We start from the raw sequence: 13,248 nt of genomic DNA, 5'->3' as shown, positions 1-13,248 counted from the left end.
ACAAGCTTTGTGTCTTTCACATCAGCTGTACCATAACAATCTAGAGAGCTTTTGCAGTCTACACCTACTGTGAAAAGCAGAGGGGTGATCACAGACATGTGCAGTCCTCTGATATCTCTTGAAAACCCACATGTGAGCTTCAAAAGAACATTTATCAGTCACAGCAATTAGCTGCAGATATCTTGAGGAATGAGTAGAATTTGGATATCTGGTCCCAGGCAGACATCTTCAGTTTGCTTAAAAATGGAAGGAGCTGTGAGTAGATGCTGGTGTGGTTCCTCAGTGGGTTCACAAAGATGGGTTAACAGTTTTCTGTTCACTTTGTGGTTCACCTTTCAGTATACTCAAGTTCTCAGAATCCACTTATATTCCACCTTCCTATATACTGGAGATGGAAAAAGTTGCCAAGCAAGGAGATACCATTTTGGTGTCTGGAATGAAAACAGGGAGTTCCAGGATAAAAGCAAGAATACAAGAAAGTGTCTATAAGGTAAGAAACTTGCTTTCATCTTTCTTTTTATTCATCTTGTAGTCCAGTGTTACAGGAGTGCTGTCAGCTTGGCCTGCAGATTTCTCCCCAGCACGGAATATCAGTGCTGCATCTCTGTCCTACTGGGGTGGCTGCAGCTCATACCACAAACAATGACAGTGCTGCTCTTGGTCACCCTGAAGGGGCTGGAGCTGGGTGCAGTTACCCAACCCACGATGGTGCTTGTGCCAGAGGTAATTTTGAACCCTGTCTCTCTGGCCAAGAGCTCTGTGGCAGAGGAATCCACTTCAGTTACTTCTGCACCATTTTATTACCTCTGAGAGTCATTGGATTATATATTTATATATATATATGTATGTATATATATAAAAAAAATCTATATCTATATGAAAAAGATATGACAGGAATCATGCTAGACTGGGCTTTGTCCCTTCAGCTCTTTGTAAAATAAGCAATTAGAAGACTTCAGGTCTTTTCATCAATCAATAAATAGCTAGAATAAGGCTTCCTATATTGGCTGCACCTTCATTCCCTGTTCTTGGCATGAATGTCTCACCAATGCTTGTTAGTATCCAATTCTACCTCATTCTGTTCTGGGCCCCAAGGAGGGGAGGCCTTGGCATCAGGATGTCAGTGCAACAAGAGTATTCAGTCTTTTATTTAATGGAGGTGGAAGTTTTGCCCACAAGTCAAAAAGCTCACCTGTGGCAGGAATAGGAGTAGAATCCAGACTGTCTGATTACAGCTGCAGCACTGATGGTCTTCCAGCTGGTGTGTAGATCCATGCAGCTTCTTTCTTTGTAACTTGTGGTGACTGAGTTTTTCATTTAACCCTGGTAACTGAGTTGGGTTTTCTCCTAATAGAATTGATAAAGAGCCAAGAGAGATGTTGTGGGTTCTCATTTAAGGGAAGGCTTGGCGTTGTGCTAGCATCAGCTTAGTGCTGCACCTTCAACAATCTCCCTGTCAAATGGTAGGGGTTTTTCTGAGGCTCATCCCATCCCTGCAGTCAGGACATGTACATAATGTTTTTACTTAAAGCAGAATTGCTTGGGACTATCTAACCCATACCTGTCCTGAGTGTTTAGTGAAAGTGTTCTCAGTGTTGGTAACAGCAATCAGCTGGCACAAACATTGTGTGTGTGTATGCTCAGAAGTGTGGGTTTGTTACAGCTCTGTCTAATTGTGCTGCACACTCACTCTACATGCTAATCAGCCTGAGTTTTTTCTCTTCAGTGCTTCTAGCTTGGTTTGTTTTCTGGCTTAATTATTTACTTTTCTGAATGAGTTTGGAGCTGATACTGGAAGTGCAATTGAAACACTGTTGTTCTATTTGCAGTTTTTTATACCTTCCTAGTTAGCAGTTCCTTTACGGTCTTTCACTGCTGTCGTGCTGCACATTTTCAGTGAGCATCCCTCACTGAATGGAATTCATACAATTATCTGTTGTATTGCTAATTTAATAGACCAATGAGTTTGCTTCAGGTTCCAGAGTGAAGTTATGAGGCATATGTTGTCTGGAGGTACTGTGGTTTACAGGAAGGGAAATAAATGCCTAGATACCTGACTAGTTGCTGTGCCTCTACCTCAAGTCTCTCTGTGTTCTCCAGAAAACTTCAGGATGCACAGAGCAGATCTCTAGCAGCATTCCTTGTCCCTTGTATTTCTCTGTTGTGCCAAAATTCGAGCTGATAATAACCAATTACAGCAAGTGCTATTTTTCACTTACAGATTTTAAGTTACTGCTGTGTGGTCTGTTCCAAACAAATGAGCTGCTTTAACTCTGGTTGCTTTTTCTTTTTTCTCCCTTCAATCAATAGAATGTGCATCCTGCAGAAGTCAGATTGCTTATTTTGGAAAACATCCTCTTAAATCCAGCATATGGCATTTATCTTCTGGTAGGAACATCGATTCAGTACAGAGTCCAGAAAGTAAAGCAAGGGAAGATCACAGGTTTGGCCTGTTCTCTTTTTTGTGTGTGTGTCTTTTTTTTTTTTTTTTCAATGCTTTGTGTGAATTTTTAACTGCTGAGAACTTTTAAATTGCATGTAAACTGCTTTGTTAATATTTAATACTGTATATTATACATAAAATAGAGATACAGGTACTGTATGATATGCACAGACCTTATGATAATGCAGCTGTTTAGCTTTTCTGTCCAAACACTAATCTGTAAAGGCAGATTAGTCAAGGAGGTGAAGGTAAGGGGAGCTTAGAACAGGAGCTATTGATGTACTCATTTACTGCACATTGACTGAAGAGCTCTCTGGCTCCCTTAGTTAAATCAAGTTTAGTTTAGTAACTTCTCTAACAGAAGATGTTTTCCTGAGAAATGGATGTGCTCCACTTCTACAGAGGTGGGATAGGTGGCTTTAACTCCATTTGAAAGTGGGGTCGTTTGTAGTTCACAGAATTTTAGGGGTTGGAAGGGACCTTTGAAAGCTCATCCACTCCAACCCCCCTGCCAGAGCAGGGTCACCTAGAGCAGATCACACAGGAACACATCCAGGTGGGTTCTCAATATGTCCAGAGAAGGAGATTCCACAACCCCCCATGGCAGTCTGTTCCAGTGTTCTGTCACCCTCACAGTGAAAACAAATTTCCTCCTGTTTCCATGGAACTTCCTCTGCCTCAGCTTCCACCACTGCCCCTTGTGCTGTCATTGGGCATCCCCCAGCAGAGCCTGGCTCCAGCGTCTTGGCACTCACCCTTTACATATCCATAAATGTCAATGAGGTCACCCCTCAGGCTCCTCCTCTCCAAGCTACAGAGCCCCAGCTCCCTCAGGCTCTCCTCATGAGGAAGGTGTTCCACTCCCTTAATCATTTTTGTGGCTCATTTGCAGTTGCCTCTGTTGCTCACGAGGAGCCTGTGCTGTTAGTGACTTCACTTTGCTGTTTTGTTCTTTGTATAGACTAGGTAAGGGAAGTGTTCCTGGGCTGCTGGGCTAGGCTGGCTACATCAGCTGGCAGTGCAGAGTGGAGAGGGAGAAGTTCAGTAACTCTTAGAGAGTAATGTGACCCCTTTTGAAGCTGGGAATGAGTCAGGTGTTAGGGCTGAAGAGGGGGGTGGCAGCAGTTGGAAGCTAGAGGAGCAGCTTGCTTTGTGTGTTGATGCAATCACACAAATGCTGTTTCACCAAGACACAAAACACTGATTTGCAGCCTGCATGAGGCAGCAGCAGAGATGAATCAGCACTAATTAGCAGCATCGAAGCAGTAGCACTCTTGCCCTTGTTGTTTCATGTGCTGTCTTGTTTCCTGTGCAGAGTTAATGATGCCCTCTGATCAGTACGAGCTGTACCTGCAGAACCACATCCTCTCTCCTGGAGGAGATCCGTCCAGGCCGGTTGCTGAGTTGAACCAGGTGACATCGGTTGTGACTGCATTGCAGCAGGGACAAACTAGCCTCATACTTGGGCACAGGAGTATCCTTCCTAGGTGATGCTTTTCCATCCAGATCTTTGTGGCAGGAGATAAACTTTCCACCCTTTGTTGCACAAAAAGATAAAGCTATCCACATTTGAAAATCAGGAGCAATAGAAAGCAGCACTGCTCTGAGTTCAGTCTTAGCAGGGTCGCCAGGTGCCTCAACATGTTCTAAGAAATTAGGTTGGCAAAAAGTCAATTAAATCAGGTCTGCTCCCCTCAGTCAGTGTGGAAATGTGATGAGGCTTTATCTGATTCTTATATTCAGAGCTTTATACTCCCTGAAATGCTATTTAGTAGTGGGGATAACATTTCTTTCCATTATACAATAACCTTTAAATATCCAAAGAGACATAAGAAGCCCCAGGAACAAGCTGATCTTTAGGTGACTTGTGACAAAACTTTTCTGTTCCTTTACTGAGACTTCAGGTATCAGCATGCAGGGGATTGCCAGGCTGCCAAACAGCACTGTCTATGTTGTAAATCCCAGGTGTTTAGGTTGGTACAGGCTAAAGTTTTCCTGATTGCTTCATATAATTCCTTGCCTTGTTCTTGTGTTGCTGTTTCCTTGTGTGTGTATCCACTCCTACAGTTTTTGTGTTACTATTCACAGAATGGCTTAGATTGGAAGGAACCTCAGAGATCATCTACTCCAACCCCTGCCCATGGCAGGGACACCTCTCAACTAGACCAGGTTGTTCAAGGCCTCATCCAACCTGGCTTTGAACAGGGAGGAGGCATACACAACCTCCCTGGGCAACCTGTTTCAGAGTCTCACCAGCCTCCTACTGAGGAACTTCTTCCTAAGCTCCGATCTAACTCTGCCCTCCCTCAGCTTCAAACCATTCCCCCTTGTCCTGTCTCTAGACACCCTCATGAAAAGTCCCTCTCCATTCTTCCTGTAGAATCCCTTCAGGCACTGGAAGGCTTCTCTAAGGTCCTTCCAGAGTCTTCACTTCTCCAGGTTGCACACCCCCAGCTCCCTCAGCCTGTCCTCACAGCAGAGCTGCTCAAGCCCTTGGATCATCTTTGTGGCCTCCTCTGGACTCACTATAACAGCTCTGTGCCTTTCTTATGCTGGGGACAGCAGAGCTGGAGGCAGGATTGGAAGTGTGGTCTCAGCAGAGCAGAATCCCCTCCCTTGCCCTGCTGCCCACACTCCTCTGGGTGGAGCCCAGGACACAGCTGCCTTCTGGCCTGCATGAGGGCACTGCTGGCTCACTTTTCAGAGGGGAATGATTTTATTCACAGTAGCTGCTCAATGTGAAGTAAGTTTAGTAGTAAATACTTACTAAGCAAGTGTAAATATTTAGATATTTTCCTTCATCTTTGTATTCAGCAGCTTAAAACGAAGCGCACCTTCAGAGTGTGGACAGCAGTAGCAAAGTGCTTGTATGTGCTGTGTGAGGAGCTGTTTGTCTGTGCTGCTTAGTCTCTCTTGTTTTGTAGGATTTACAATTCATCCAGGTAACAGATGGGTCCTGGAGGCAGGCAGGCTCTACGAGATTACAGTGGAAGTGTATGACAAATCAAGCAACAAGGTGTATTTATCTGATGTAAGTTGAGATGTTGATCTCCTTCTGTGTGTCTGTCTCCTAAATGCTTCCTTTCACTGAAAGTAGTTGAGTAGTTTCCTGTTTACACTGAGTTAGAGCATTTCAGAGCAGGTTGTTTCCTGCCTTCTTTTCTCCCTTTTGTTCTTTAACTGAAACACTGTGGGTGATTGATGTGGAAGTGCCTGTGGGGGTCTAAGTGCTATAGAATAAGCTGGAAGGGGTTGGACAGCTCACTTCAGACATACAGCACAGGCACTGCCCTGGAAATAGCAACCAGTGTGACTGCTGGAGAGCTGTGTTTGTGCAGTGCTTCATCTCACCAGCCCCTCTCAAATGTACACTGTGACACCTAGAGGCAAGCTGTCCTACCAGGGAACAAGGTGTAAGGAAGGTGTAAACTCTTGAGGAGCTTCCTCTCCTTTCACTTGGTTAGGGGAAGAGCTCGGATGATGAGCTGGCATGAAGACACTTCACAGTTTAGAAGTTTAAGATGAATTCTAGATACTAAATATCAAATATGCATCAATCTGAAAGAAAATAAACCCAACCAGAAATAGTTCATTTACAAGCTGAAAACAATCATGAAATGATTGCTTTGTAGAATACTGACTTTGTGACTGTTGTTTTATTTGCACTTCTCTGCTTCCTGAGGTAAAGATCCAAGTTTCGACTGCTACAGGGGCAGTGTTGTTTGCATGTTCTTGCCCCTTGTGTGTTTAAGAAGGAAAAGAATTATGGAATTATTGTTGGATATTAATTATTTAGTGGTATAAATACTGTTAGATATGGGTTATTTAGTGGTATAAATATTGGTGCTCTCCCTGTATAATTCCATGTTGCTGCTAATTTAAAAAAGTAAATGTTTTCTGGTGGAGTTAATGCTCTGTCTAAAAGATACAAAGGCTGAAACTTCCATGGAGAAAAATTCTTCCTCAGTAAGTTTCTCTCAACTCTGCTATGAAAGAATTGTTGTCTCCTTGATTTGTTGCTGATGTTTGCACAGTATTCATGGCAGTTACCTGTGGCAATATCTTCTGGTTTTAGAATATCAGAATTAATACAAAGCTGTCCAGAGAATATTTTGAGGTGCTGAAGTCCTCTCTGAATGGATCATACCTCTATGTGAAAGCAATAAAGAAGGGCCAGACCATTATTGATGCTGCACTGACATCAGTCGTAGATCAGGTATGGTTTTATAAGAACTGCTCTACGCCTGGGCCTAAAAAAGATGTTGTGGCTTAACACTGACATAGTAAAAGGAAACCTAAGAATTCAGACCAGACACGAAGAAGAAATTCATCCCCATGAGTGTGGTGAGGCAGTGGAACAGGTTGCCCAGAGAAGTTGTGGAGGCTTGAAGCCTGGCAGCGTTGAAAGGCAGGTGAGATGGGACCTTGAGCCAAGCTGCTCTAGTAGGACCTGCCCATGGCAGGGGAGTTGGAGCTAGATGATCTTTAAGGTCCCTTCCAGCCCAAACCACTCCATAATTCTGTGGATTACGTGGGCCTAAGCCATCTTTGTTTAAACAGATTAAGAACTAGCTTCTGAAATCCCTGCTTCAGGAATGCTGTCAGTTAAGTCAGCAGAGGATCTCCTTACATAAAAAACTGTAGGACTTTGCTGCTGAGTGTGTGGCAGCCACCTGTTAAAGTAGTGGTGCACTGCACTGATTCTTTTCCTGGCAGATATGTGGGTGGGTACATATTGTTGCCTTGTGCTGGTGCAAAGGTCCTCTCCCATCCTCTGAGTGAATTTTACAATTGACTCTGGTAGGATCATCAGTGTCATAGCCTGGTCTTGCTCTGTCTTCAGTTAGATTTGGAAAGTTTTCTGTCATTTGGTAAGTGAGAGCTGGAATGAAAATCTGCCAAGTGTATCAGCCTGCAGAGTTCCTCAAATTAATATTCATTAACTTTCTGCTGGTTGGGCAGGCTGCTGAGTGTATGGCTGACTAGGGCATGTGCTGTGAAACTGATTTGCTTCTGCTTGGAATTTGGAAAGATTCAACACCTCACCTTTGCTGTGAAATCATTGTAGTGATTCCTCGAGTAGGATTTAGTAGGTCCTTGTGTATGGTAAGCCATCCTCAGTCTCTGTGGCAGAGAGGTACTCTTGAATGAAATGAGGTCACCTGAGAGCTGTTAGTTTTCCTTCAGACTCCAGTAAGGAGCAGTATGCTGTGCCGGAGGGTTATGGCATTACAGTCAGCCAAGATGAAAAGGGCAGTGTTTGCAGGGGGGATTTGAGAAATGGGGCTTCTAGAATCAGTGTCTTCTTCACCTGCTGCAGAGTGGAAGGAGCAGAGTAAATCCAGGTGTGGAGTTACTGAATCCATTCTCCAGACCAAGGTCTCAAGAACTGGGAATAGTGAAAGAATGTATTTCCTGCTGCTCTTTGTCTTTTCGATGTATGTCTGTAGTCATTTAACACAGCAGCACATGTTGCTGTGCTGAGCTCCCTGCTCACAAGTGCCCCTGAACAGTTTTCCTTTCTCTTAGGTGTTGTCAACAGCTTTGCTGTACATGAGGACTACCTAGGAGTTCTAGGAAGCCCTGTGCTGCCGTTTCTAATGCTCTGCTGTTGCATTTTGCAGGATGGAGGTGTGCATACGTTACCAGTACCAGTTGAAAGCCAGCAAGATGTTGAAATCTGTCTGCCCATAGTTCTTTCACCCAGCATTTTGACATTTCCTTGGCAGCCCAAAGCAGGAGCCTACCAGTACACCATACAGGTATGCCGGAGGGGTGCTGGTGGAGTTGAAGCTGGACAGGAGCAGGCAGTGTGAGCTTGCAGCACAGAAGGCAAATCACAGCCTGGGCTGCATCAAAAGCAGCATTGCCAGAGAGCCAGAGAGGTGATTCTGGCACTGTGCTCTGCTCTGCTGAGACCTCACCTAGACTGCATCCAGGTCTGGAGCCCTCAATACAGGAAGGACATGGAACCTGATGAAGAGGGTCCGGAGGAGGCTATGAAAATGATCAGAGGGTTGGAGCAGTTCTGTTACGAACACAGGCTGAGGGAGCTGGGGGTGTTCAGCCTGCAGAAGAGAAGGTTCCAGGCAGACCTCATAGCAGCCTGCCAGTACCTGAAGGGGGCTACAAGAAGGCTGCAGAGAGACTGTTTGCAAAGGGCTGCAGGGACAGGACCAGGGGCAATGGCTTCAAACTAGAGCAGAGCAGATTGAGATTGGATGTGAGGAACAAGTTCTGCACCATGAGGGTGGTGGAACACTGGAACAGGTTGCCCAGGGAGGTGGTTGTGCCTCCATCCCTGGAGATATTCAAGGTGAGGCTTGACAGGGTTCTGGGCAACCTGATCTAGCTGGGGGTGTCCCTGCTGACTGCGGAGGCGGTTGGACTGGAAATGACCTTTGGAAGTCCCTTCCAACCCAGACAATTCTATGATTCTATCTGACATACAGGCACAGTGAGACCTGTCACCACCTAGATAGGGTTAACTTTGGATCCATCATGTACTGTGACATCCAAAAGCTTGTATTTGCAGGAATTTTGTGGGATGTTAGTTGTAGGAGTTGGGGGGAAAAAAGTGTGATTTAAAACAAGCAGGTAAGAAACCAATAGACATAAACCCCTCCTGGTTTCAGTCGCTTCCTCTCTCCCTGGTGCATGCACCATGCACATCTGCATGCAGTGGTTTGGGATTACAGGAAGCAGCCAGGGTGCAAACCTTCATAGCCATAGTTAGAGGTGACCATTTACTGGGAAGGGATGGAAGCTGGGAGCAGGAATCAGAGTGTGGAGAGACTGTAAAAGGCCATGAGAAGATTAACGAGCAGCACCCTGCCAGCCTTTGACATTAGTGTCCTTCACTTGTCACACATCTCATGATTGAGGGCCACAAGAATGATCTGGGGGCTGGAACCCCTTTACACTGAGGCCAGGCTGAGAGAGTTGGGCTTGTTCAGCCTGCAGAAGACAAGGCTTCAGGGAGGCCTTCTGGTGGCCTTTCAGTTTTTAAAGGGCTGATCTCCAATAATTGCATCACTATTCTGACTTTACTGGGATTTGTTGTCACTGAGAATTGAACCCCTTTTGTTCTCCCAGCATTTAAATTACTTTGCATGTACTAAAGCTGAAAAGGCTGTCCCAGTCTGCCTGCTCACCTCTGCTAGTGGTTGTTCACAGTAACACACAGCTTGACTCTTGGTCCTGCCTGTAAAACCGTGTTTGGCACTTTCTCAGTCAGCCTGGTCTAAATTGGTAGGTAGAATTTTTTCTTTAATTTTTTTTCTTTTAATTCTGAAAATAAGTCCAAAGGGATGTTTGGATCTAGCCAAATTGTGTTTATAGCTAAAGCAAGTCCTTCCAGATGGTATCAGAATGACTTCTGGCTTTTGCTTTGTCAGCTATCTGGGTTCGTGTTGCTTGCTTTGTTCACTTCTGTGCTAATAGGATGGATTTTGTTGCAAGTAGAAGATGGAGCAAAAAAAGAAATCCCAAACCTTTGCCCTTCCCCTTTTTGCCTCCCTGGTAGGGCAGTGAAGTGCAGGGCCATCAGTTAAGCAGATGGAGGTTAGTTTTCTACTGAGAGCATCACTGTCACTGGTACCACTTTGTGGAGTGGAGCTCGGCTAACAGCCTGTGGATGGTGATCAGAAAGTAAGAGAAGCTGATTTCCCTTTTCTTTCCTCAGTACAAACTGGCTGCTAGATAAAAAAATGTAGTAATGCAGCTGCTTTGTAAGGCAACGAGATGGGACTTCATAGAATTACTAAAAATGCAGTATTTCTGTTTTATGGTTTCTGGGGATCATCCAGTCCAACCTCTTGCTGAAGCAGGGATGCTCACAGCAGCTTGCCCAGGATCACAATGCCCAGGGGGGGTTGGAATCTCTCCACAGAAGGAGTTTCCACAGTCTCTCTGGGCAGCCTCCTCCAGGGCTCCAGCACCCTCACACCAAAGAAGTTCCTCTTTCTGTTCAGATGGAACCTCCTGGGTTCCAGTTTGTGTCTATTGCCCCTTGTCCTGTCCCTGGGCACCACTGACAAGAGTCTGGCCCCAGCCTCTTGCCCCCTACCCTTTAGCTCTTGCTGAACACTGATCCTCTCTGGGGCTGTTCTTTCTCCAGGCTCAACAGCCCCAGGGCTCTTTTCAGAGAGCTGTTCCAGGCCCCTCAGCATCTTTGTAGCCTCTGCTGAACTCTCTACAGTACTTCCCTGTCTCTCTTGAACTGGGGGTGCCCAACACTAGACACAGCACTGCCTATCCCCTGAAAGTTGTTAGCTCCTGCCTAATTTTTAAACTGTGAGGGTTACAGAGCCCTGCAGCAGGCTGCCCAGGGGGTTGTGGAGTCTCCCTCTCTGGAGATACTCAAACCCCACCTGGATGTGTTCCTGTGTGATCTGGTCTAGGTGATCCTGCTCTGGCAGGGGGGGGTGGATTGGATGAGCTTTCAAGGTCCCTTCCAGGCCCTAACATTCTGTGATTCTGTGTAATTTAGATTTACTTTCCTCACTGTCCTTCTTGACAGGATTTTTATCCTCCTGGTCACTTTTTTTACTTCATTATGAAATGGGTTAGAGTAAATGCTGTGAACAGTCAAGGAAATTAAAACCATAGAGGATGAAAAGAAAATGAAGGGCAGTGATGCTCTTCTCTTATTTGGGAGTCCTGAGGTGTTAGTTTGTGTTTCCTCAACAGCAGCATTGTCCTGCTCAGCCTGTCCCTGCTTTTCGTCTAAGATATTCAGAGGCTCAACAGCTAAGAGAGGTGACAACCACAGACAAACACTTGAAAGTTTTTCTCTGTCTATTCCAGGCTCATGGTGGGAGTGGCAATTTCAGCTGGTCCTATTCCAACCAGTCAGTTGCTACAGTGACAGTCAAAGGAGTGATGACAACTGGCAGTGATATTGGCATCAGTGTTATTCAGGCAGTTGATGTTCAGAACCCACTGCACTATGGAGAAATGAAGGTAAAACTTTTTCATTTTCCCTCTTATTCTTGCATATGGCTGCTGGAAACAGCAAAGCAGCTGAGAGTTCCATAGGCATTCCCCTTTCCAAAACCTTCCCAAGAGGATTCCCTGCCTGCCCTGTAGCAGGTTGAGGGATCAGTTTGTGTTGGTGCTTCTGGGGATTCAAGCTCTCTCCACTGCATTAACTTCACCCCTGCTGTGTCCCTTCCTGATGTCCTTGGCAAGTCATTTTTCTTTGTTGAAAGTTTTGAGTGCAAGAGGGAAGTAGTAATTCAGGGAGACAAGGCAGCCTAAAAATGCTTCCTGTGGAGTGAGAGGTGTTTGCTGGTGGCTGAAAGCTGGACATGAGCCAGCACCGAGCACTGCCAGCCCAGAGCCAGCCTGTCCTGGGCTGGTGCCCAGCAATGTGGGCAGCAGGGAGGGGATTCTGCTTCACTCTGCTGAGACCCCCCATGCAGTGCTGGGGCAGCTCTGGAGTGCTCAGCAGAGCCCAGACAGGGACGTGTTGGAGTGGGGCCAGAGGAGGCCACAGCAATGCTGGCAGGGCTGGAAGCCCTCTGCTGTGAGGCCAGGCTGAGAGAGTTGGGCTTGGTCAGCCTGGAGAGGAGAAGGCTTCAGTGAGACTTTCTGGTGGCTTTTCAGTGCTTAAATGGGGCCTATGGAAATACACTAATGGTGGGGTTTTGAGGGGCAAATTAGCTTGGGTTTTCTGCTGAGATGGTTTATGCCAGTTCAGCAAAAGGAATTGGAGAGGTGCTAAGCTTCATGCTGGAAATAGCGAGTGAAGTACTCTAGAATAGTGGTGCAAATGAAAGTTTGTGCAGGATTTACTTTACAGATGTGCTCTGAAACTCTTTGCTGGACAACCCAGGATGCTGCTTCTTAGCAGTGGGCGTTTACCAGCAGGCGATACAAAGATGAAGATTTTTTTTTTCAGTTAAAACTTCTTATCCTCAAACATAAGTCAAAGCCTGAAGACAGAAAAGAAATATTTCCCTCCATAAGAGCTTTCAGATTCAGTGCAGTGCACAATCTGAAAAGGTTATTTTTGACTGCCTTTGTTCTTTTGCTAGGAATTGGATTCTTCAGAGGATGGCTCTGAAGAGTTCTGTTTATTGGCCTCAGTGAGCAAGTTTGAGGAATCTGTTGCACCAGGATCACAGTTTTAATTCTCTATCATGTGGTTCAATATAAGTCATGAGCAGATGAAGTTACTGCAAATGCAAAGCTTTGATCATAGGGATTGTTACCAAACCTGCAGTCAGGCTGGGGTGGATTCTTCAAGACCAGTGGGAAAAGTAGCAAAGCAGAATCACAAATTCTGCAGTTATGGCCTGTTCATCCACATACCAGCTGTGACTGCATGGAAGATCTCCTTTTGCCCAGCAAGAAAGCTATGGAGGGACTTTTAACAAGGCTTGTGGTGACAGCAAGGGGGAATGATTTGAAGCTGAGGCAGAGCAGGGTTAGACTGGATCTTGGGAAGAAGTTCTTCAGTATGAGGGTGGTGAGACTCTAGAACAGGCTGCCCAGGGAGGTTGTGGATACCTCCTCCCTGGAGGTGTTCAAAGCCAGGTTGGATGAAGCCTTGAACAATCTGGGCTAGTGGGAGGTGTCCCTGCCCATGGCAGGGGGTTAGAACTAGATTAAGGTCGCTTCAAACTCAAACCATTCTATGAAATCTATGATTTCTTGGTTGAAGAATCTATGAATCTCTGAATTCTTGGTTGTTAAATTAGGCACTAGATAGTCACTCATTATAGGTTTCTGATATATTACTGTTGGGAAATGTTGGGCCCTGGACACCTTTAAAAATGTTTTCCCAACAGAAATGAAAG

At 45.5% G+C, this 13,248-nt stretch overlaps 1 protein-coding gene across 1 annotated transcript in view; it reads left to right on the top strand.

Moving 5' to 3' along the window:
- NUP210 (nucleoporin 210) overlaps window positions 1-13,248 on the top strand; it is an 81,703-nt gene that overhangs the window by 17,753 nt on the left and 50,702 nt on the right. Inside the window, exons 5-12 of the mRNA XM_054387541.1 lie at window positions 340-490; window positions 2,311-2,443; window positions 3,759-3,917; window positions 4,348-4,416; window positions 5,368-5,474; window positions 6,519-6,659; window positions 8,068-8,205; window positions 11,252-11,407. Coding sequence (XP_054243516.1) covers window positions 340-490; window positions 2,311-2,443; window positions 3,759-3,917; window positions 4,348-4,416; window positions 5,368-5,474; window positions 6,519-6,659; window positions 8,068-8,205; window positions 11,252-11,407 — 1,054 coding nt within the window. The remainder of the gene's footprint in view (window positions 1-339; window positions 491-2,310; window positions 2,444-3,758; window positions 3,918-4,347; window positions 4,417-5,367; window positions 5,475-6,518; window positions 6,660-8,067; window positions 8,206-11,251; window positions 11,408-13,248) is intronic.

This window comes from Indicator indicator, chromosome 15, assembly GCF_027791375.1.
Source record: "Indicator indicator isolate 239-I01 chromosome 15, UM_Iind_1.1, whole genome shotgun sequence".
In the NCBI taxonomy this organism is placed as follows: domain Eukaryota; kingdom Metazoa; phylum Chordata; class Aves; order Piciformes; family Indicatoridae; genus Indicator; species Indicator indicator.
This window is presented reverse-complemented; position numbering and strand designations above follow the sequence as displayed.